This window comes from Protomyctophum parallelum, assembly GCF_964188405.1.
Source record: "Protomyctophum parallelum genome assembly, chromosome: 11".
NCBI classification, from domain to species: Eukaryota; Metazoa; Chordata; class Actinopteri; order Myctophiformes; family Myctophidae; genus Protomyctophum; species Protomyctophum parallelum.
Window position 1 is genome coordinate 40,267,325 of NC_139707.1, and position 25,963 is coordinate 40,293,287.

The 25,963-nt window shown below is 42.6% G+C and overlaps 1 protein-coding gene across 2 annotated transcripts in view; it reads left to right on the top strand.

The window, feature by feature from the left end:
* fgf14 (fibroblast growth factor 14) overlaps positions 1-25,963 on the top strand; it is a gene marked incomplete at both ends in the record, with an annotated part of 145,154 nt that overhangs the window by 71,095 nt on the left and 48,096 nt on the right. The window contains one exon of one of the 2 annotated variants that reach the window (XM_083776977.1): positions 20,495-20,690. The exons of the other annotated variant lie outside the window; for it this stretch is intronic. Coding sequence (XP_083633103.1) covers positions 20,495-20,690 — 196 coding nt within the window. Of the gene's footprint in view, positions 1-20,494; positions 20,691-25,963 lie in introns of those variants that run through there. 2 annotated transcript variants of the gene reach the window in all.

The window sequence follows — 25,963 nt, forward strand, 5'->3', positions numbered from 1 at the left end:
TTAAAATTAAATGCTAGCAATAATGGAAGCAATGTGACGAAAGAAATAAAAAATAAATAAAAATTAAGCTATTTCATTTTCGAATGTATACATACACATACATACATACATACTGTACATGTCTACATCTACATACATAAACAGGTCCGATCACACATACATGCACGTACACATATACGCATACTCGCAGTAGAGGGGGGGGGGGGGGGTATTGAAATTAGTTTCTACTTAAATTGTGGTCAAGGAATTAATGTATGTGAGAAATGGGTCCCAGGTTCTGTAGAAGTTATTCAATGAGCCTCTAACCGTGTATTTGATTTTTTCCAAATGGATAAAGGATGACAAATCTTTTAGCCATGATGACACATCAGGAGGATTAGGGCTCTTCCAGTGGAGCAATATACGACGCCTGGCTATAAGGGAGGAAAAAGCAACCACATCGGCCTGGAATCTATTGAATCTGCCTCCTACAGGGGACACACCAAAGATAGCTATAAAAGGACAGGGCAATACAGAGAATCCCAGGACCAGACTGAGTGTATCAAAAAAGAATTTCCAAAAAGAGGCAAGCTTTGAACAGGAATAAAAGTGTGCGTGTGGTTTGCAGGGGAATGAAGGCATCTGTTACATGAGTCATTTGTATCTGGGAATAGTCTGCTAAGCTTAGCTTTAGTGTAATGAATCCTATGAACCACTTTCAATTGGATAAGGCACATACGAGCGCAGGCACATGAATTGTTAATCCTGGACAGCACATCAGCCCAGTATTCCTCGCTCAACTCAGTCCCAAGTTCATCCTCCCATGTGCCCCTCAACCCAAGTAGAGAAGTTTTTCTAAAGGAAACAAGAGCATTATAAATTGATGAGATATTAGACATAGAATCTGCTGCAGACATTATGGACTCCACTAGGGTATTTTCAGGTAACCTGGGGAAGGGTGTAAAATGGGTGCTTGCAAAGTTGCGTATTTGAAAAAATCTGAAAAAACTATTTTGGTTATTCAATTTGGTGGCAAGTTCTCCGAGAGAGATAAATAACCCATCTCTGTATAGATCCCTAAAAGAGATAAGGCCCTTCTCCTTCCACTTACTATATGTTGAGTCCAAAGAGGAGGATGGAAACAAATGGTTTTTGCAAATAGGCATAAGGACTGATGGGGATTTTAACTCAAAGTGTTGTCTAAACTGATTCCAAATTTTCAATGAAGAGAGAACTACTGGGTTGTTGGTATACTGGGAATAGCGTGTTGGTAGGGGGGCAAAAAGTAATGCTGGAAGAGAGGATGTGCAGGATTTAGCTTCCATATCACACCAGATCTCGACAGAGTGGCACCATTTCTTCATCATTAAAATATTTGATGCCCAATAATAAAAAAGCATGTTAGGTGAGGCAAGTCCGCCGTCTTGTTTAGGTCTTTGGAGAGTGGCTTTTGTGATTCTAGGGGGTTTATTGGCCCACATAAATGATGATAGGATTTTATCAAGTGAGTTAAAAAAAGATTTGGGCAAAAAAAGGGGGAGGGTTTGAAAAAGAAAAAGGAGGCGTGGCAGTATATTCATTTTAATTGTTTCAATGCGGCCCACCAGTGAGAGAGGAAGCTTATTCCACCTTTGAAGATCTAATTTAACTTTTTCAATTAGTGTTGTGTAATTCTCCTTGTGTAGCGAGCTGAGTGAGTGACATACGGTTATACCCAGGTATTTAAAGTTATTTAAAGAAAAATTGAAGGGTAGCGCACCAGGGGGGATTGATTTGGCTAGGTGGTTAACAGGGAAGCATACACTTTTGGCAATGTTCAGCTTATAACCTGAGAAGGATCCAAAGTTGTTCAATAAATTAACAATGTTATCGGCACAACTAACAGGGTTTTGGACAAATAAGAGTAGGTCATCTGCATATAGTGCCACTTTATGCTCAATTCCTCCTCTCCTTATGCCTGAAAACAATGTAGAGCTTTTTAGAGCAATGGATAAGGGCTCTATAGCTAACGCGAACAATAGGGGTGACAAGGGGCAGCCTTGGCGTGTACCACGTGTAAGGGGAAAAGCTGAAGAGACATCCGAGTTCGATTTAACGCTGGCCAATGGAGCCGAATAAAGAAGCTGAATCCAAGAGATAAATTTTGTACCGAAGCCAAATTTCTGCAAAGTCCTGAATAAGTATTGCCACTCAACACGATCGAACGCTTTTTCTGCGTCTAGCGAGATTATCATCTCTGGTTCTTGAGAGCTAGAAGGCGACAGAACGACATTTAGGAGCCTGCGAACACTGGAGGATAGTTGGCGACCTGAGACAAAGCCTGTTTGGTCCTGAGAAATTATATTGGGGAGACATGCATCGAGCCTGTTTGCCAATATCTTTGCCAGGAGTTTAACATCATTATTAAGCAGACTAATAGGTCTATAGCTGCTGCATAGTCTGGGGTCTTTGTCTTTTTTTAAGATGAGTGAAATTAGAGCCTGATTTAAGGTTGGTGGTAAAACACCGTGATCTAAGGAGTGATTAAAAACCTCTAAAAGTAAGGGAGCGAGTTGTGCAGCAAATTTTTTGTAGAAACAGGCAGAGAAGCCATCGGGGCCGGGAGCTTTATTGCTCTGCATTGTGGAGATGCATGAGATAACTTCATCTAAGGACAGTGGGGTATCTAGATGTTCAGCTGTGGCTTCATTTACAGTTGGTATGACCAAATTGTTTATGAAAGCTTCCATAATTAGGACATCAGAGGGAGGCTCCGATTTATAAAGATTAGAATAGAAAGAGGAGAATTCAGAGTTAATTTTGCCAGGGTCGGTGGTCAGAGTGTGGGTAGAATCGTAAATTTCTGATATCAAATGTGAGGCTTGTTGGTGCTTTAGCTGGGAGGCTAGGAGGCGGCTCGATCTGTCCCCGTGTTCATAGTAGGTGGCTCTAGTTTGCTGTAGTTGGCGTTCAGCTTTGCCTGTGGTTAAGAGGTCAAATTCCATTTGAAGTATTAATCGTTTGGCTACCAGTGCTGGGCTCGATGAGGAAGCCTGTTGTCTATCCGTGTCTAAAATGGCTTCCAAAAGTTGTTGCTGTCTTTTTTTCCTATTTTTGGTCAGATATGCGTTAAATGAAATAATACGTCCCCGGATGAAGGCCTTGAATGTTTCCCATAGAAGGGATGGGGAGACCGATTCACTTCTGTTTGTTTGTAGGAAAAAGTCGATTTCCTTTGAGACATACTCACAGAACTCTGTATTTGCCAGCAACTCTGAATTAAATTTCCAACCCCCCTTGTGTCTGCGTGAGGAAGAAAAAAGATTGAGATCTAAAATATGTGGGGCGTGGTCGGAAATGACTATGGCTGAGTATTCCGAAGACTGGACAGATGGTAAGAGGGCCTTGTCAATATAGAAGTAGTCTATGCGTGAATAAACTTTATGGACAGTGGAAAAATAGGAATAGTCTTTGGCCGTAGGGTGCAGGAAACGCCAGGGGTCGATGCAACCTAAGTGGGACATCAGCTCGGACAGAGTTCTGGCCATTGCGGTTGGAGTTGGTGACCTAGAGTGTGAACGATCTGTAGACGGGTTGGTCACGCAATTAAGATCCCCACCTAGGATTAAGTGATGTGTGTCAAGATTTGGAAGGCGGGACACCAACGTTGACATGAAGCCAGGGTTGTCACAGTTTGGTGCGTATACATTAGCCAGCACAACTGGTGTTTGGTGAAGAATGCCTGAGACTATGACATAGCGGCCACCTAAATCTGAGAAAACTTGATCTGGAATGAATCTAAGACGTTTGTGAATTAAGATAGCAGTGCCTCTAGACCTACTGTTAAAGTTGGAGTGAAATATTTGTCCGACCCAGGGCTTGCGGAGCCTAGTGTGGTCTTCAGTACGGAGGTGTGTCTCCTGTAGAAAGGCAATATCAGCAGAGAGGCTTTTTAAATGTGAGAGTACTTTTGATCGTTTAATTTGCCCCCCCAGGCCTCGTACATTCCATGTAACAATTCTAGCAGAGATCCCTGGCCCCCCAGCTGACTGTGCTATAGTAGTTGACATTTATTAGTATTGTTATCATATAGAAAAACATTGCCCCCCTCCACACGCGAGAAGAGAGAAAAAAGTAACAAAACAAAAAAATGCATGAGAAACCAAATGTAATGCAACAGTAAAAAAAGAAAGGACTGTTTCCCCCAGGGCATCCCCCCCCTTCCCCACCCACACACATATAACACAAACCCGTCCCCCATCCCCAGACCTAATGTCTTCGTCCCCAAATGACAAAGACTGCAGGTCAAACTCATCCCTAATAGATGGGCGAGCATAATGTGGTCGCCCCTGTGCCTCTACTGGTCCCCGTTTCCTCAGCCCGCGACAGGTCCTATACTTGTGTTATAGAATCACCTCAAGAAAAACTACATTGTGATAACCATTCAAAACCCCATTAAGCTGGTCATATGGTTCTTGTAGAAAAAAACGCCAATATGGTAATATATCTAGATTGCCCCACGGCTTGAAAAGTAGTGTTTGTAAGAATAAATCGTAATAATAATAATAATAATGATAATAATAAACAATAATAGTATTCAACCTTCAAAGTAATATTTAATTATAACTGAAAATACATTTTAATCTTGATAGTAAAAGAAATAAATAAAAAAAAAATATATATATAGAAAATAAAACGAATAACGGGAAGAAAGGGGAAATATATCACTATTAAAAACCCTTAGGTAGGGTATAGGATTCAATAGATAAAGGTAGATTGTAGCATTAGGCCTAGACAAGTATAAAGTAAATGGGTATAGAGTACCTTTAAATCGTTACATAGGCCTGTTCAGTAATGACAATTATATTTAATTGAACCAATCTCATATGCTCAACATTTTTTCCTCTCCTTTCTTCCCTCCCCCTACCCCTTCCTTAATTAGCGTCCTATAATTATGTTCAGGTCGTATTTAACAAAATTAAACAGATCTTGTTTTGCAATGGAAGATAAAATACACATACTCCAAAGATATTAAATAGCCAACAAAGCAAAGGCCAATAGTTTCCAAAAAATAAAAAGCCTAAATAAACAAAAAAATTATAGTCAATCCAAAAAAAGTTGAAGGCAGTTTGTATATTCATAGAATCACCTCAAGAAAAACTGCGTTGTGATAGCCATTCAAAAATATAATGGTCACATAATTATTGTGGAAAAGCACTAGACTGGTGTTAAAGCTAGGTTGAACCACGGCTTGAACAATAGTGGTAGTAATAAGTCATAATAATAATGATAATAATAATAAACAATAATAATGATAAACCCTTAAAGTAATATTTAATTATAACTTAAGTTACCGTTTAATCTTAATAGTGCAGAGACTAAAAATAAAAATAAAAAAACGGGAAGAAAGGGAAAATATATGATTATTAAAGAGAATGGAATCAGTCCCTTCCTTAGATAGTGTATTATTCAACACATAAGGTAGAGAAGCTACATTATTGCGTTAGGCCTAGTCAGATGTGAAGCAAATAGGTGGAGCACCTTTAAATAGTTACAGGCCTGTTCAATAATGTCAATTTGATTTAACTAAAAATATACATTTTTTCCCTTTTCTATTTTATTCTTTCTTCCCCTTCCCCTCCCCTTCCTATATGCTCAGGTCGTGATAAACAAACTTAAACAGATCTTGTTTTACAGTGGAAAGTAAAATACAGGTATCCCAAGGATATTAAATAACAAAAGCTTTATTTAGGTAGGCCAGTTGCAATCCAGCTACACCAGACCGATATTATGATTGTTCACGTTCTACGAAAATTATGTTTAAATCCCTATAGCCCCGGTGTTTTCAGGCAGATGCGTGATAGTTATTTTAATAAGATCGGATCGGAGGCCATAACGCAAGCCGCGAGAGTCGGCATATAGGCTGCATATCCAAGGAAATGTCAATAGTTTACAAATAAAATAAAAAGCCTAAATAAACAAGATTATGTCTATAGTCAAACCAAAAGAGTTTAGGTCAGTTCATTTCAATTTTTAAATTAACCTATTCAACCTCTTTAGAACGAAAAATGAGGGGGGGGAAAAAGAAAAGAAACATGGTTAGTTCACCGCCCGTCATTGGGCCTTTGCGATACAATTCGCCGTACCAGCTGTAATGTTGCAGTCCAATATACATTGATCCGTCGTTTTTACAGAGAAAGAAAACAATAATAATGAATTGGAAATAATAATAATAGGCCTAATAAAGCATGGTCCAAAAAGGCAGGCCTCCTTTAAACATGTAGCCTATAAGCCTATAGCTCCAGTCTTTCCAACTTGCTGTGTAAAAAACGTAAAAGAAAATAAGTCTGAGCTCAAGACCGTTACAGCAGGGAGAGGGCCATGTTTCTAATTAAGATAATTGACTGAGCAAGCAATATTTTACTAAGTTTAGTTAAAGAAGAGTTAAAGTAACATGTTTCCATTTTTAATTAACCATGCATTTTACATATAGGCTTCAGTTGGAACAAAAAATAAAAGAAAAAGAAAGAGAGAGAGAGACAGAGAGACAGAGAGAGAAAGAGAGAGAGAGAGAGAGAGAGAGAGAGAGAGAAAAGAGAGGAAAACAAAATAAAGGTTTTTAACTTCATTGCCCAAGATTAATCACTACTTTACGTTCCGCCGACCCGTTGCTGCACCTCTTCGTTCTGCTCGAAACCCAAATTCTCCAGGAACCTCTGTGCCTCTGTCGGTGTTTCAAAGTAATCAGATCTGTCCCCTTTGGAGACCCACAAACGGGCCGGGTAGAGTATTCCACATCGATATCCTTTGTCTCTTAGTTTTTTTTTTACATCGGTAAAGCGTTTCTGCTGTTTGTGGATTTCCGTAGGCAGATCCTGGAAAAGCATCACATTCACGTTTTTGTAGAGAATTCCCTTCTTTGCCTTGGCTGCATTGTCGACACGAATCTTGTCCTTGTAGTTCAGGAATCTCATTATCAAAGCCCTCGGATATGTAGAGTTGGTTTGCTTAGTACCAATGCGGTGGGCTTTCTCAACGATTATAGGAGAGCGGAGAGGGCCCATATCCAAGGCCTCGGGCAACCATTGCTCTAGAAATGAGCAGGGGTCCGCGGCCTCTGCGCCCTCTGGTAAATGTAATAATCTCAAATTATTTTTCCTGCTACGGCCCTCTAATTCAACCAGTTTTGAAGAGAGTGTTAAGACTTTTTTCTGCAGCTCGGCGACGGTAGCCTGCATGGTTGTGATGTTGTCCTCTGCACCAGAAATGCGGCCTTCAGTTTGGGTGACGCGCACGGCGCATTCTTTCACTTCGATCTGGACGTTATTCACCGCAGACAGGATACTTTCAAACTTAGAAGAGAATTCCGTTTTCATCTCATTTATAGCTCTGAGAATGTCTCCCGAGCTCACGTTGTCGCTCATGTTTGATAGTTCGCTGCTGAAAATATCCTCGTCACCACCGGCAGTCTTTGCACTTGAACTTGGACTTGGTGAAATAAACAAAGCGCCAGGGTTTGTGTCAAACAGCTCGCTGTTCACAGGCAAGAGCGTGCTTCCACTCCTAAGGTCGAATTTCTTCGTGGGTTGCTTTTTCGGCGGCATTATAAGTACCTTTGACTATTGTAGAGTTGCAGCATCTTTTCTTAGCATTTTAAACTTGAAAGGTGTCGTTATTTCATAGTTTATTTCAGACTTGACGCGGAGCTGAGCAAACGTGCGACTGATCAGCACCGTCTCATACCGGAGTATACTTTTTCCACCGCTGCTTGTCACAGAGGTTGGGTTTGCTGTGCAACTATTGTAGGAATATATTCCAGCTCGTGTTGATTCCCAGCCTTCATTTAATTCTTACTGGGCCATTAACTGCAGAGCCACGTGCTGTTAGGATTGCAAAGAGACCATCATCTATCGCGATATTACAGGTCATCACTCGCCAGCTGGGTTCCATTGCTTCATGTGCCGTCATACCAATCAATAGAACAATTGCTGCATCGATATGTGGAAGATGCATCTCGTTCAAATGAGGCCTTTTTCTGGGGGATGTGAAATTGGTCAAGTTATTTCCTCTTGTGTGAATACATTTCTTTACACAGTAAAATCCTCTGTGTTCATGTATGCATGTTTAACTCCAAGAGTGTAAATGTGAACAATGGTCCATCCACATTCGACGGTGTTATTATCACTCCTTCCAAGGCCACACATTTCCAAATGTGACAAGAGTTAGCTTCATAAAGCTTAAAGGATAATTCCATGCTAGAAGGCTTTCTTACCTTTATTTGTAGTTTTTACGTCCCCACCAAAGAGGTCCAGGTGTTATTTTGTGCAAAAGCTCCTTATTGGCTATTTCCCCTACCATAAGCCCTAAATGAATTGCATTGAATTGAATGGGAATTGAATAGAGCTATGGGGTGTTGTGCTAATTCGCTTATTTCCATCGCTCAAAATGATTGATTTTTTTGTATATATCCTCTCTTCATAATGTAAATAATATCCCAAGCGGCACAGTTTGAGTTTACTACTTATTTCGATGCAAATAAGCGAATTAGCACAACACCCCATAGCCCCATTCAATTCCCATTCAATTCATTGAGGGCTTATGGTAGGGGAAATAGCCAATAAGGAGTTTTTGCACAAAAAAACACCTGGACCTCTTTGGTGGGGACGTAACAACTACAAAGAAAGGTAAGAAAAGGTAAGAAAGCCGCATGGAATTCTCCTTTAAGTCCTTCCAGGACACTACGTGAGTGCCGGTATTCTTTTCTACAGTCTGTATCTTCCAGAACCGTGCACCCGACCCGTGACATTATGGCACGGGAATACTCAACAGAGTGCTTGCTTTTGCTTTCTTCTCCAAGAGTTAGCTTGACCCAGGCTCTTATGCCCCATGCTGCACGGAAGAATCCCTGTCTTGACCCAGGCTCTTATGCCCCATGCTGCACGGAAGAATCCCTGTCTTGACCCAGGCTCTTATGCCCCATGCTGCACGGAAAGAATCCCTGTCTTGACCCAGGCTCTTATGCCCCATGCTGCACGGAAGAATCCCTGTCTTGACCCAGGCTCTTATACCCCATGCTGCACGGAAAGAATCCCTGTCTTGACCCAGGCTCTTATGCCCCATGCTGCACGGAAAGAATCCCTGTCTTGACCCAGGCTCTTATACCCCATGCTGCACGGAAGAATCCCTGTCTTGACCCAGGCTCTTATGCCCCATGCTGCACGGAAGAATCCCTGTCTTGACCCAGGCTCTTATGCCCCATGCTGCACGGAAGAATCCCTGTCTTGACCCAGGCTCTTATACCCCATGCTGCACGGAAAGAATCCCTGTCTTGACCCAGGCTCTTATGCCCCATGCTGCACGGAAAGAATCCCTGTCTTGACCCAGGCTCTTATACCCCATGCTGCACGGAAGAATCCCTGTCTTGACCCAGGCTCTTATGCCCCATGCTGCACGGAAGAATCCCTGTCTTGACCCAGGCTCTTATGCCCCATGCTGCACGGAAGAATCCCTGTCTTGACCCAGGCTCTCATACCCCATGCTGCACGGAAGAATCCATGTCCTCATGCTGCCTTTCACATTCAGCTGTCTCGTCAAATCGGTTTAATACTTTGAGCTCACTTTGAGCTCACTTCAGACTTCAGCTGAAAAAGGTCCAGTAGTGTAATCCTTGCTAACAAAGATAATTTCAAGCTTCATAGAGACTAGGCACTAAGAAGCTTTGCATAGTGGCGTTAGAGTATACTTGAGTTCACTCAAGTAATGTACTTAAAGGACCACTTCACCATCTTTTCAACCCATCTTCATAATAGGTCCTCACTAATAATCATGATAAAATGGCAAAAAAGAATTCTACCCAGTCTGTGTCTCATATAGGAGGGCTGTGGGCAGTTCAGAAACCCGTCCACCAGTGACATCATCGATGGGGAATCCAAGCTAATAGAAACTGCAGGCTTTCTAGTCCTGAAAAGTTGCAATGCGAAAATGGAAGCCATCGTTCTCACGATAATGAAAATCTAAAATTTTAGTAAGAAAATGTTGTTTAAAAAAACCATGATGTCACTGGTGGACGGATTTCTGAACTTCCCACAGCCCTCCTATGAGACACAGACTGAGTTGAAAAAATGGTGCCATTTTTATCATGATTATTAGTGAGGACCTATTATCTGAAGATAGGTTGAAAAGTGGTGAAGTGGTTGATGGATAAATTTAAATGGGATCCATCTTTTATAATGAAAGCAAGGACTGTATAATTTGTAAAGACATACATACTGTAAATTCTATAACTTCAAATAACCCAGCAGGGAGCAATTAAATACCGTGCTGTATTTACCTTAAAAATGAGTGAGTAGCCCTTTAAATGACCATCACTGTACCAAAAATAGAAACATACCTTAAAAAATGATTTGGAGGCAGATGAAATAAAGATCGGAGAGAGTTTAAGGTTTAACAATTATTTTTAGTAGGTATAAAGTCAATTTACATAGAGAATGTGCTACAGGTTCAGAATAATAGTATTTACATCAATATAATTTAGAATAATCAATTGTTGATTCCAAAAAGAACCCGAAGCTGAACTGAACTGAACCCCTCTTCACAGCATTTGTTCCAGGCTAAATACTGCAGATCCCGTCAGATTTGTTGATATAATGTTCATTGGCTGGAGATGTTTCATGTCCGCAATGTCAGATGACAAAACCAGTGTTGGCTGTCCCTCATTAGTCCAACGCCTAGATGATGAGGATGGCGTAGCGACGCAGAGTTCATCTTCCTTGGTTCAGTCATTGATGCCCATTGAGGCCTGGAGAGCGGCAGCGCCTAGGCAGGCGTTGCGAGGCAACCTGTAGATAACTTCTTTCCCTGTACCAAGTTACTAGGCCAACTGGCCAAGGTCAAACTAGACTGATAACACAGCAGCTGCATGTTGAATTAAAAACAGCGCCTACAGTATTGAAAGTTTGTATAGCTGGAGGCAGACCCCATGGAGACTGAATAAGGAACATGGTGACTGAATAAGGAGTCAACAAGATATTAAATGAGACAGATGAAAGCAAATTTTGACCATAAACATGGATGACATGACATTATGATGATAAGGAGAACAACAGGCAGTAGGTTAAGAGTAAAATTATGAATAAGGTGACAATATCAATGACCCGGCCTGGCTCATAGTTCAGGAGAAGGAGAATATGACCACTGGACATTAGTTTGTATACAAATAAGACCCTTTTTATCTATCAGTGGTCCTTTAAGTACAATTTTGAGGTATTTTTTACTTTAGCTGAGTATTTCCAATTTTCAATACTTGCTTCTACTCCGCTCCATCTCTGAGGAACATATTGTACTTTTACTCCACTACATTATTTAAAAAACTTTAGTTACTTTGTAGATCACCCACTTCAACCCTATACATTCATTTGGCCATTTGAAAATAGCAGATCTACAAGCTCACAATGCATCGCTTTGCGATGCATTGTGAGCTTGTAGATCTGTTAAGATTTTTGTTTTACACATTTTGAAAACTTGTGGAATGGGACATTGCGCATAAAGAGTACTTTCGACTTTTAGTTAAGTACAACATGTGAGTACTTTTTCCCCCACTGATAATAACTAAGTCATTATTGTTAACTAAAGGAACGAAGGTTTCAAATCAGATTGACTGTGATTAAGTGTTCAGTTAAAGAGGACAGCTGAGAGCGCTAAGTATCACTACCATGGAGAGATACAGTATTATCTGTATATGTGGATACCGGTTAGATTTATCAGTTAAATGCTCTATCTACTGTGCTCAGAGAGAGTGTGTGTGTGCGTGTGTGTGCGTGCGTGCGTGGATGGATGGATTTCCTCCAGACTCTGATACAACCAATCTCTAGGGACCTCTCAAGGGCTCTCAGTCCGTTTGAAGCTATTTGACTTGGGCTTGTTCAGCAAAGAATCACTATGATGCGTATAGACTTGTTGTGAACGAGGCATGTGGTACTGAAACAGAGACACAAGTATGTGTGGGAGCGGGTATAGTATAGCGGTAATGCGATCAGAGGTAAGCAGCCCCCTAAGGGCCCTTATATGCATGCTCTCACATCAGGTATCATCGATGCGAACACAGCTAGAGAGAGGGAGCTGACTTGCCCAGAGGACATCAATGCACTGTTGAAGGTCAATAGACACCCATTTATGGATCGTTGAAGAAAATAGTCGGATACCAGGCGGCGGATTTTTACACAATAGCGTGTGGCATTTCACACAGACGGCTGTGAGAAAAACCTCGCTGTTTCCTTTAATAATATACTACGCCGTGGCGTTTCCTGATCTAATTTTCCCTGAATGGTATTTCGCAGCCAACTAATGGAACTTGGCCTGACCTGACACCAACTTCATTACTGTTTCATTAGTCCTCCTAGGGCTGATGCATACATAACGGTATACTCTTCTCCCTGAGAATAATGTGCCGTACTGTACATGTACTCTCATGCATGCAGATGCCTATGCATATACACACAGGCTCTACTGTTGGCTCAGCAAAATGCATGCAGCATTGCAGCCACATGCACATGCAGACACATGCACGCGGACACGTGTTTTCTCACATACAAGCGCACATACAGTACCATATTCACGCACTCACACATGCACTTACTTACACACACACGCGCGCGCACGCACACACACTGCATGTACACCTACTGTAGTTGGTGTCAGCCTTCAGCTCCAGAAGCAGGCCTGCCAGAAGTCTATGCACTAATTGATATTCTCCTATGGTGCCCTGGGCTTCTCCAAGGAACCTCGCTTCTGCAGTACTGCTGACAAGGCACATTCCACATCTCTGCTGCAAGCTTAAAATAGGATCAAAGGATGGAGTAAAGTGTGTGTGCGTGCGTGTGCATGTGTACGTTACGTGCGTGTGCGTGAGACAGAGAGAAAGAGATGAGTGTGACCGGCATGCTGTCTCTGTCTGCAGCCTCCTCATCACCTACATGTTGCAGTGTGATTTGCCACCGTGTTGATCCCATACAGTGTTGTAGTCACTCATGCAATCATATGCAGGGACATGTGGTTGCCCTACTTGCATATATTTGTGGGCACCCCCCCCCTCTCTCGACGACAGCATTGCGTTATCTAATGCAGATCTGCTACTTTGACGTTTTTGCGAGGACGCACACATGGGCGTGCGTTATTATGCGGTAGAGCCTCGGAGAAATGTGTTATTTTGAGGGTCGGCTTGGCACTTTTTGCATGGCACATTTTGTTGCCCCCCTCGGAGTGTTGCCCTACTCGCAGCGCGTATACGTATAACGACGGCACTGATCATATATTTTACCTGTACACCTCTGCAACTGGTATACTGTCAAATCCTGAGAGTCCATTTAACTCTGAATGTTACAAATTGATAGCATACTAAGGATTGTACTGTGTTGTGTACCTTTGTTTGGATGTTTTAAAAGAATATGTTGCTTTGTTTTCTATAATAGATTGTGTAGTGTTATCCTAAAGCTGGACTGGAACTACAGGGTTCTTAAAATCTTAAAAGCTGTAAGATTCTCTAAAACATGCATACACTCACTGCAAGAGTTTTGAAATAATGGTGCATCACATACTGCAGGAATTTACTATCGAGCTTGCAGGAGCAACTCAAATGATCACATGCAGAAGCAGCGGCAGTCGCATAGTAGCTGTGGTCCAATGCGCTATACAGGTTGTTTCGTCAGAGAGATGGCCCTGAATTGATCGTCTGTGAGACAATTGGGAGGTTTAAGGTTTTGATATTTTAACCGCTCACAGTAGAGGATAATCTTGCCCAATCTAGGCTGGGGTAGGGAACCCCCAACCGTGATTGTCGGGAGGGCAGTTGCCGGCCCCATTATCTTGTAATGTGAGCGGGGCTTGTTTGTGATAAAAGCTCTTCTGTGGTACTTAACCAATAACTGTTACAGATAGCCAGAGGGCCTCAGTTTGTGCTCTTTCTACCCACTGTAATCAGGTTTTATTTGAATGTGCAAAAGTCAAGTAAATGGCAAAAGCCCTCGGCCACAATTTGCTGATTATTTATTGATCCGTTTGACCTTTCCGTCTGAGGGGGACAGTCACCTCAGAAACCCAATTAGGCACCTTCATTAGCACTATCACCATGGAGACTAGCAATTAAATCAGACCATCAAGGTACTTTTGTGAATGCTCTCAGTTTATGTTGATGTCCAATTTTGTGTTGTATCTCCCTCTCTCTTTCCTTTTCTATAGCCCTTTCTCTTACTCCTTCATTTACTCACTCATCATGATAGACAGTTAGGAGCCAAATGGACCCCTTGCCGCTATATAGGAATCAAATGGACTCTTAAGGGTCAATTTGGTTCCATAATTTGTGCACTGTTTGAGTGAAATGACCATTGAGGATTTTATAGTGTAGGTAGGGGTCCCAGAGATAAAAATGCATCCAAGATTAACTGGGGAATGTGTTGAATTTGGGGGAGAATAGTCTTGTGTCTGGATATATAGAACGTGCAGTAAGTACCCATATAGCCTATATATAGTATACCGGTATACATTATGCAAATAAACAGTGTAAGCAAATACAGCAATGGCGGTATTTGCATATTATTATTAGTTACATTAATTTGTATCAGTGGCATAATGTGTACCGAACCTTTGAAATGTAAAAGGTTGAGAATCACCGATATATAGACCATGCATGCATTTAACTGCGGTATATCAACACTATTTGTTTTTTGTTTCAAGGGAACTTCAGCTCTATTTGCCTCTGGCTCTTCTAGCGGTTAGTGAGTGGAGAGCGCAGAGGGAAGCCTCTCTGTTTCATTAGTGTCTCTGTGGGATGATCCCACACCTCCGAGGTGCAACGCTCTATCAACACAGCAGAGAGACGTGTTATGACGTGGCCATACTGTGCATACATTCTATTCTCAGATGGGCATGCAATGCACCGAGGCCATGATGTGATGTACTTTTAAATGCTCTTATGGCACTGATTGTCTATACCCTTTTTCATTTCAAGAACAAGAACACCCTTATGTCATGGACCCCGATTCAATGTTTTTTATTTATTGATTTATTGGTCACAACTTACTATAGGGAGCTAATTCATACACGCATTTAGCGCTATATTAATGATTAGCTCATGCATAAAAAAGTGTTTAGCATTAATTCATCATTCATTCCTGTTAACTAATGATGAAATCACTGCTAATTAACCAATTAATATAGCATTAGTTAAGGGCCACACATGGTGTGTTTGTTAGGACTGGCTCTCTGGATAGACCCGGTGGTTCCCCAGGTGTTCATTATTACTCAGTTTACTCATTTAGTTCAAGATAAGTTATAGCTTTTCCATGTCAAAGTAAAGTCACACACACTGTGTGTGTGTGCGTGTGCGTGCGCGCGTGCGTGCATGCGTGCGCCAGCAGAACTTATACACACACACGCGCACGCGCGCACACGGTGGAAACACCCCATGTCTTTTAGGACACCCTGATGTGTGCGTGAGATGGAATGTCACTCGTGGTGACATTTCAGTGAAACCCCGCAGCGTGGAAGGGGGTTTCAGATTAATGAGGAGGAGGGGAAAATGAAATAAGCTCTACAGCAAAATCATTACTCCTTCAATTAATTTATACCTTTTCTCTGACTTTGATGGTGTAATATGTAAGTGGATTTCAGCATTTGTATATAGCTTTTTCTTTTCCCCCTTGAGCTCCAGTTTGAGAAAGTGCTGAGTCCAATTGACTGTCTCTGTGGGATAAGTGATGAAGGAGTGCATGGCGCCCGGAGCAGTGTAACTTAAGTAAAAGGAATAAGCAAAAGGCCTTGTTTGTGTCCTCGGTGACATTTGTTCGCCAGCAGCAGGACATTGAGAGAATGCTAATATAATTTTGCAGGAGAGATTGGATTACAATGTAATGAGGCAGTGGCTTCATACGTTTTCATCAAGTGTGATTTATTTGTTTGTTTGTTTTTTATGCTGTGTCCTGCATAAAAAAAAAACACAAGACAATATAAGCTCACAACTTGTTGCACCGCAACCTGTATTATTTTGGTATACTAGCATGCAACAAAGCATATATAATATAAATAAATGTTCATATTTTGCTTTGTTTACTCTCCCATTGCATCCAGTGTTTTCATTTTATTTTATTAGAACAGATACGTATATGCTATCCATTGCAGTCTTTCTGTTGGACAAATTATGATTTTATTCGCTGGTGGCATCATAAACATATAACTTCTAGCACTCCCATCAGTCATCTTAAAATATGATTGCTCATCCCATTCCAATTTCCTCCTGTTATACGCTCTGCACAATTTCAGTTACTGTATACATACCTGTACCTGAACACATTAATCTGCTTTTTGACCCTGTGTTTAAGAATGTCTAAGCTGTCTTAGACAAATTCATTTGAACAGTTCGGGGCGGACTGTCAGTTCACACTAACCATGTTAGCTCCTGGTATGGACGCTATATAAATAGGACGTTTCGAAGGCATTGGTCTTCTGGTCTGAGGAAAAGGTCTTGGCTCAGGATGCTTAGTAGGAGTGTGTCTGCCAGGGACTCTCTCACGTTCACATGTAGGAGGAAAAGGCATGTGGGTATGTGCTGCCTTATTTATTCTTGTGAATGGAAAAATGATGTTTTAGAACATACTTCATTTAACTTTCGACACTGTATGCATTGTGTTGAATTGATGGGGGAAGTAATCTCTTCACATGGACTCCATATAGTGCATGCTCTGTGTGTATGTTCTGCAGCAGATAAGAACATGTCAGTTGTTAGACGTTTATCTGACTGCACATGCTGTGTGCCTGTGTCCTCCCCCATCTCTCCTCTCCTCTCTCCATGTATGTTCTCAGTCTGTAAGTGTAACTGCATGAAGCACTGTGTGGTGGCAGTGTCTTTAACAGGGCTGTGTTCCTCTTTGTGGTGTTGTGTTTAATTCAAAAGAGTCGTTTTTCCATGCTCTGGAGACTCAATTAGATGAAGTATAGCATCTATATTGCAGTATTACCATATTAACTAAAATTGCCTTAAACAGTAGGCTATAGTCTAAAGAACAACCAGTTCAATAAAATGCTTCTGTATAAAATGTACTCTCACTATAGGCCGCTGCCTGCACCTATTGGTATGACATTTGAGAGTAGGCTATATATAGGCAAATAGACTATTATAGGCTAAGGCTACTATTATGTGCTGTTGAATTATATTATTTGAAAGTGCTCGCGATTGAATGTTCAAACACAAACAAATACTCATCTGAAGCTCATCTGAATTATTGATATGCTCTCCCGGGTCTCCCCTACATCATGTAACAAGCAGTCAAGCACCATATATAGCTTACACGCAAGTCGGATGGTTATGGTTGATGGTTCGCTGTGCGGCGGTGTGTCGCTCGATGAACCGCTTGCCCGCGACACCGCCGTACGACGAGTATAAACGTAAAGTATTCTGTCTGTCTGCAACTGTGCTGCACTGTGGTGTGCCGACGTGCCGTTGCGGGCGAGGGACCATTGTTGAGCTGACAGTGTCCGCTGCTGGTGGGAACGCTTACTGCAGTGCCTCCTCCTCCTCCTCCTCTTCCTCCAGGCTCATGGCTGGTCTGTCCCCGGTATATATCCACGGAGCGCTGCATGAGTCCTGAGTTATGAGGAGGGGTTTTTACTGCATTTATGCCCAATTATACGCCCCAGCTGTTTGGCTCGGGAAGATCAGCTCTCGCCGGCAAGCGACACCGTCGTACGATGATGTAAATCAATGGAGTTTATATTGTCTATGAATTCAGAACCCCTTTCAGTCAGTGGATATGTGGGGAAACTGCCTTTACATAGCATTTATAAATTCAAATAGCCTCTAGGCCTATAGGCTAATTTATTATAATAATTTTAATTATATAATTATATAATCATTTTAATATATTAATGCGCCTGTAGAGAGTATAGCCTATATTAGCCCTGAAACATGACTGCCATACGAGAGTCATGAACTATGGCTAAGCCTATATCCTCTTGAATGAGATAATTAGACCCTGATCAGGTCTATACATCAGCTTTATACTGCTTGTCTGCTTCTCATATTGAGGTCATTATATACTATAGCTCCTATATAACGCTATGGACCAGAGCTATCCTACCCTATAGCCTATACGCTCACGCTGTAAAAGGCATGCATCAACAAGTGTACTCTCTCTCTCTCTCTCTCTCTCTCTCTCTCTCTCTCTCTCTCTCTCTCTCTCTCCGCTGCACACACCAGAGCGATGCAAGCAATGACCGAGTCCCAACTCCCAAATGAGCTGCAGCAGATGTTTAATTACAGCGACAAACAGCAGATGGCTCTCTTGAGTTTAAATTTCTCGCTTGTGATCGAGTCTCTGGTGATATGCATCCAAAACAAGAAAGCCATACCCGTTCGTTTTAACAGACACGACGACATGAGCTTGGTTCCCGGTGAACTTTTGAACGCAATTATAATTATTCTCTCTTGAATGTGCGTCGCCTATACTTGTGGCAACGTGGTTGCTTGATAGGCCGGCCTCGAAATGAGAGGCGCTGTCTATGGTCCTGAAACTTAACTGGTTACACATTGAGCAAGCCCCTTGCGTTATACAGCAGCCCTGCATCTCTTATTTAAATGTGCAATAATTGACTATAATCAAATTGTAGGAGTGAGACATTTCTGCTTCGTGGCTTGCAGGGGCATAACATTATCATATCCACTGAGATTGTTTCTGCAATGTGCAGCCTATTTGTAGCGCCCATCAAATTGGAAGTGCATGCAGATTGATAATTGTGGCTATTATGAAGACAAATTCAGCCTATACTTGATCGGTGCTGTCATTTTCTTTCCCATTTATACTGCATTGCATTCATTTAACTGCCACTGACATCGTATGCATCAGTTGCCTCTTATTCTAGCGTGTCTGTTGAGACCGTTTATGGCGAAGGCGTTTTGCAATGGCTCAACTGGACTGGAGGCGCCTTCAAAGATCGAATCTTTATTCTCTCTCTCATAGCTTCATAGCAACATCCAAACCGCGGCTGACCATTCATTCTCTTGAAGCGATCAGAGCTGGACACACGCGTGTTCGAGTCGGCATGCATAGCGAAGGTGGGAGGGAATTTAAGGGAAAGGCACACTTTTCACTCAGGCGTATAGGCAAAGGAGGGGCGAGTCGTTAGGACTTGTTGATGGAGAGGATGTGTTGATCTCGGAATATAGACAGAAAGCGAGAGGAACAGTGTCCGGTTTTCCTTCAAGCGTGGGAACTGCGCGTTATATAGCCTGCACCGCTGTGTCGTTTTTCATTCCCATTACGCGCTGATTGCGCTACTGTCTTCTTTATCTCCCCTGCGCCGCCGCGGATATACTCTATATCTGAAAAATAATCATTTAAGTCGAATTGTGTCCGCATCTTAATCGCTGGGCGTTTTAAGTTTATGTATTTGTATGCAGCTGTCACACAGTGCAGACGTCATCTCCACATGCAGGACTCCGAATCTGAGTCTCAGATACGCGTTAGTTCTACATTTTCTCCCCTTTGCTCCACTGGTGCACAAATGCCCTGTGTTGTTTGTGGTTCTGTTTGTATAGCGATTTACCGGAATGGATTATAAAGAAAAGAACATGCTTTGAAAACGGACCCGACAAATCCTTTTTGGATAGGTATGGCTATATACAATGTATAGAAAGATAACTTTGCGTTAATGCATAACTTATGCCCTCCAGTTAATACTTGGATTATATCAAAACGTAGCCTATTTATGACTAAAATCACTGCCCACCACAGGGTCCCCCCATGTTGCAGCTGTGGCGGATTGCTTATTAGCCCATACAAACTTGGGAGTTCGTAGACGCAGCGGCAGCCTGCTTCGCCCCGGCTACCGTGCCCGTGTTCGGATGGTGAACGTCGTCAGAGACGTCGCTTGCATTCGTTTGATTGCGGGCGGCGCGCACGGTGCATGCACTGCGTGCCCACCGCGCCGCGACCTAAAACACCGACATCTGACAACGAGCCGCCCGGCCGCCACCAGAAGGAAAAGAACCGCCGAGGTAAACGGAGGGAAGAAGAGCGAGGAGGAGGAGGAGGGGAGGAGGATGCAGCCGGTGTTGGGCATTTAGGGAGCAGTGGAACAGAAAATGTCACAGGCAAAAATCAATATGCAGGTATGAATAATCATCATCTGCAATCTCGGCCGGGGTGAGTTTTTACACGGCTCCCTTTTCAACACTGGCTGTGGCTATTTATGCAAATATGAGATTAAACATTTAGCCCAGCAGTGGTCGGCAATATCATTTTTCTACAATGCCCAATACTTATTATTCGAGTGACGATGACAGTGACAATGTGACAATTAGCATGAACAGCAGTGTTTGGACAATTAAGAAAACCAATTAGAATATCTGATTCCACATCACGGAACGGACCTCCATAGCCGCCACCATGGGACTGTGACCCGGGCTGCGAAGCTCCGAGTGGCGGTTGTTTTTATATGTAGTCTGCTCAGTGTGCAGACTGGGACTTGAGCAGTTGTGAGATTTTGAGCCATGGCTGCTGCTATCGCAAGTGGCTTGATCAGACAGAAAAGACAGGCACGGGAACAGCACGTAGACCGGCCTCAACAGAACCGGCGGAGGAAGAAGAGTCCGAGCAAGAACAAAGGTCTCTGCAATGGGAACCTCGTCGACATCTTCTCTAAAGTGCGCATCTTTGGCCTCAAAAAGCGGCGACTACGGAGACAAGGTGTGGAAAACTTTGGTGTGAACGGTGTCTGTTGTGTGTTGGTTTGAGTGTTGTGCCTTTGATGTAACCTGTGGGCTTAGTAGTTTACGCACGCCAGACTGTAAGGTTACGATATGCATGATGTTTCAAACAGGCGGAGAGCACGGGGAAACAAATCATCCTGTGATATATGCAACCTGCAGGTATAGCTAGACAGCTTCCAGACGAGTTTATGCCTGGTGGTTTAGACAGGTTTACCGAGCTGTCACCTTTATACGTGTGTCTGGAAAGGGCCTGCATTCGTTATGAAGCATACGAATTGCTGAACTGCTTATAGTGCACAAGCACACATCACCATGGAACCAGAAATGAAATCCATTTATAAAGGTCAATATCTCCCTCGGAATGAGTGTTGCATATTTCAAAGTAATCTTTTCTCTTGCGGGCCAGAGGCCCTTTAAATTCCTGTCACAGTATTGTTCCACTTATGAAAATGTCATGAACACTTTGACTTGTAATGTGGCAACCTCGCTGGGAATGATGCATTGTGTCTGTGCAACAACAGTGCTTTATTGTGAAAACAGGTTTTCTCAATACTAATACTAAATAATAATTTGCTTAGGGAAAATACTCTATAATGAGAGTGTTGCAACACCTCTAGGTTGTAATATGTTTAAAATTCCATGCAATCATCAGGTGTTAAACCTGTTGCAGTAGGATATTTCTCATTTTCTCATATCCTTAGCACATACAATGTCATGAGGATTTCAGTAAATACATCTGCTGATCTATATTGTCTGGAAGCATTTGGACCAGTGCTTTGCACCATAGTACGACTAATCATCATTTTGGATGGCAAATACCCACCAAAGGTCTCTTCAATTCACATAGAGTTGGATAAGAATGGGAATGGAAATGTTCAACCCATGGTAACTATACACACAAAAATGGCCCAGACATTATACATCTACATTGGCACACCAGGACTAATAGTTCAAGGTGCCTCAGAATACCAGGTCATAATTTGCTGTCCCTCTGGATTCAGCCTCTCACACATGCTTTATTATATGGAGTTGGGTTTGTGTCTGTACTCTGCACAGATGTGTGTGTGTCTGTATGAGGTGGTGTACTGTATACACCGGTATACGCATCTTCAGTCTGCCTGTGACTTTGTCGCTGTATGCATGCCTACGTAAGTCTGTCTGCCTGTCTCTTTCCCGTAACAATTGATTGTGGTGGTGCGTCAGTCTGTCTTTTCGTGTAGAGTCCTCGATCCACATTGTCCGGATCAGACACGCGTGCAGGACGGAAGCTGCTGCCATTTAGTGAAGGAATGAATGCCTGGCCATGCTATAATAGATGAGGCCAGAGACTGATAAAGCTGTAATATATCTCAGTAGCTGTCATGGATGTCTCTGCAGGCGAGGTGGTATCTATCTGGGCACGATGACCCGATGAGATGAATAACCATTTGAAACGCCTCGACGACGACAACAACACACCTGCAGCAGCCATTTTATTAGAGCGACCCTGAGCCCATGCAAGCATAATGATGAGATTCCACGGGGGGGGGGGGGGGGGGGGTTCTGTCTGTCTGAAGAGAAAGTCGCAGATTACTGTAGGGAAAGGCTGTTTCTGAGATGGGTGATTTGTCCTGCTTATGTGAATAGGAGCTCTAATCAGAATACATGGCAGCCTCTTTGTTGTGTCCCCGGTCTTAATTTGCGCTGTTTGTGATTAGAGGCCTATAGAGGAAGAATACCTCATTATTTTTTTCCCCAACTTGCATGCAAATGAGTAAAATCTCAAGTCATATTAAGACTGTAAACTCTGCACTCTGCACTAGGTAGGGTCTCCGTACAATTGCACTTTTCAGTCTCTTCAGCCTCGTTTTCTCATGTCTCCTCTTTCTGGCTCACCCACCCAATCTCTCTCGCACGCACGCACGCACGCACGCACACACACACGCACACGCACACACACACACACACACACCCTTCCTTATGCTGGCATTTTGCCAAATGGCTTTCGAGTGATTTCACCGTCACAGACATACAGCAAAGCAACAGTTTATCAAGGATATACAGTAGCAGCGTCTGTGATAACACATGCAGCGGACAGAGCAATTGTTTCCATTTCATTTAGTTTCCCAGTTTAACATGCATTGGCCTTTCCAGTGGAAGCCATGGGACAGACACTCTATACACAACAGGTTCCTTAACCTCCAGGATACAGTATGTAATTGCATTAATACTGTGTATCCAATACAGCATTGATGATGGGCTGAGTGTACACACTAATTGTATTGTGGCATGATTGTTCCCGTTGCATTGAATTCATGTATCATTGACACAACATATGATCCCAATATCCCAGATCCAGGTAACCTGCCTATCAATACTTGCATCTATATGTTTGATTTGCCATTTCTCTTCACAACATTGCTGTTACGGGAGATCTGTTAAAAGAGTTAAAATGTGAAGAAAATATAAATAAAAATGTCTCAATCGTTTAGTTTTGGCTGTACAACCCATCACTCAAGGCGATGACACCTAGATCAGGTTCACCCTGTCGGTTATTCGCTGAGTAGGTGCATTTCTCTGAAAAGAAAAGGCTACAGAAATACTAATGGTTATATGCTGAATTTCCCACAGGTCATATGCAATCTCAGATCAATACAGTACATACATATATACAGTAATGAGAGTATATTAGACCTATACTATACCAGTAAGACGCCCTGAGAGCTGAATGAATGCCTGTATATGGACCTTTTTTCCTTTATTTTTTGTCTTCTTTTTGAGGGGTGCTAGCCTCTCCTATATACAGGTTTAATGTTTGTCTTTAGTTCAATGTTTGTTTTGTAAACGCCATTGACAAAGAAGGGAAAATTTACGTCATAATGTGCCTCATTACGTCATATTGTCTCTTTATTGTTAATGGCGTTTAATGTTTGTGTTGGCACCGTTACATCACCTAATCAACATGAGTTGACTTTAATATATTATATATTAGCGCCCCTCACTTCACACGGGTGTGATTTATTTATTTAATTGAGTTAGTTTTTCGGGCCGGGTAGGGCGTAAAATGTGTGCTAATTAGTAAGGCCTGCAGGATGGGCCTCGGGCCAGCCCAGTTTAGGGCCCAGGTTGGGCTGGGCCTTAATTTCCGGGCCTGTTGAGAACTCTAGTTTTCTACTTTGGGGGCGGGCCCGTCTAGAATTTGAATGGACAGGGATGTGTCACGAGGCGTGATGGATGGACTGACAGGTTTTGCACGTTTTCATTGTAATCGGCGAGCCACGGTCGAAATGACATCATTGAGTGCATGTATCCACATGGCAAATTCCAAATCAAATGCACCTGTTTTGAATGTGTAGATGTGTAGATGTGATAGGTTCATTGTTGATTTGTTGTGACAGCTGTGGCTCACCTGTAATCTGTCTCTCATTAGTAGGAATATTCTAGATTATATTAACCCATTCTGACCGGGCACCCGTTTTGGTGTCAGCATCATGTTATGCTTTAGCTATTGAAAAATAGCAGATCTACAAGCTCATATCGCGCCACCGAGTGGCGCGATACGAGCTTGTAGGTCTGCTATTTTTGAAAAATCGAAGAGCGACTGACATTTTTAGAATCTGATCTCAGGTCAGAATGGGTTCATCAGACCCAGTGTTTGTCCGGCAGAAACCTCGTATGAATCTGATCTCAGGTCAGAATGGGTTAATAGATTGTTAGATTGTATTACATACTAGATCAGCTCCGATTTAGATTAGGTCCCCGTCTTGCTCATCGTCGACAGAGGGGGATCCATGTGTTCTGCTCCTCCCTTATGCCAGGAGTTTATATATTTCATGGCCGTGGTGATGGGAACAGGAACACAGCAGGCAAACAACATGGCTCCATCTGTGGGCATCTGTATCGGAGGGAGCCGAGGGGTTATTGTTGAGACATGACGTGACATGAGTTGTTGTAAAAATGTATAGGTGAAATGGAAAAGGAAAAGGAGGGAGCCGCAGTGGAACGTTGCTCGCTTACCCTCATCCACTTTTCCATGACAACAGAGGAGGGAGGCAGAGGAGACTCGCAGGGGGGGGGGGGGGGGTTCCTTTTGCGGGAAGGAAAAGCCCTTCTCTTATTCCAGAAACATCCAAAGTGGGTCAGACGGGGCATCTCCAGCAGCAGCCTGCAGCTGCTGCCTGTGCTTTTGTTTCATGTCCCTGCGTGTGTGTTTGTGTGTGTGTGTGTGCGCGTGTGTGTGTGTGTGTGTGTGTGTGTGTGTGTGCGTGCGTGCGTGTGTGCGCGTGCGTATGCACGATTGTGTGAATGCGGGCGTGCATGCGTAAGTGTGCTTCTGTTCTGTGTGTACTGTATGGACGTTTATATAATTGTGGTTGGCAGATCAGTTTTAGAGCAGAATGTTTTACAGGTCTAGAAGCTATACAGAGAGAGAGAGAGAGAGAGAGAGAGAGAGAGATACTTGCACAATAAAATAAAATTCACACCCTTGTGAAGTGAGGGGCGCTCTTATCATCCTCCATTCATTGTGTTGGACAAAAATAGCCAATTTGCTAGAACACATATGACGCAAATTCTCAATTAATTGTCAATGCGACGAAAGTCTACACTATAGCTGAATATATAGGAGGGGCTATAAAGAAAAGAAAACACCATCATGATCACGACCTCGCTGAGACAGACATTTAGATGCATAATGAATTGGATTGCATTTTATGGCGCTCCAAGCGCTCAAAGCGCTTTCATATCATTCATTCATACATATCGAGGACTTCCCCCATTGCAGAGCAATCACAATGTGAGGTTTGGTGCCACTGATAGTTATGTTGAAAGAAAACCGGCAGCCTGCTGCATGGTGCCAATCCAACATGCTGTTCCCCTATGTGTGACAATAGGGTTGGGGAATACATAATATATCACTATTGTGATATGAGAATAGAATAGATCTGGGATTTTTGGAAAGTCGTACTTGATGTCGTGATATGGCATAACAAAGTCTTCTCTTGGTTTAATCACTTATGTCATGCATTGCTATGGTTTAAAAAAAAATCCAAAAACCTTCAACAATAGCAGACCCACAAGTTCATTTTAGATTTTCTTCACAATGCAATATAAAAAATGTAAGTAAACAAGGGATACGTTTTAGACCTCTGCGACCTTGCTAACAGGGAGATTCTCCACAGAGAGATGAGTTTGATTAACCAGCTGAGGATTTTCAGAGTTCACAAACCACACCTACCTCCCTAACTCCCCCCCCCCCCTCTCTCTCTCTCT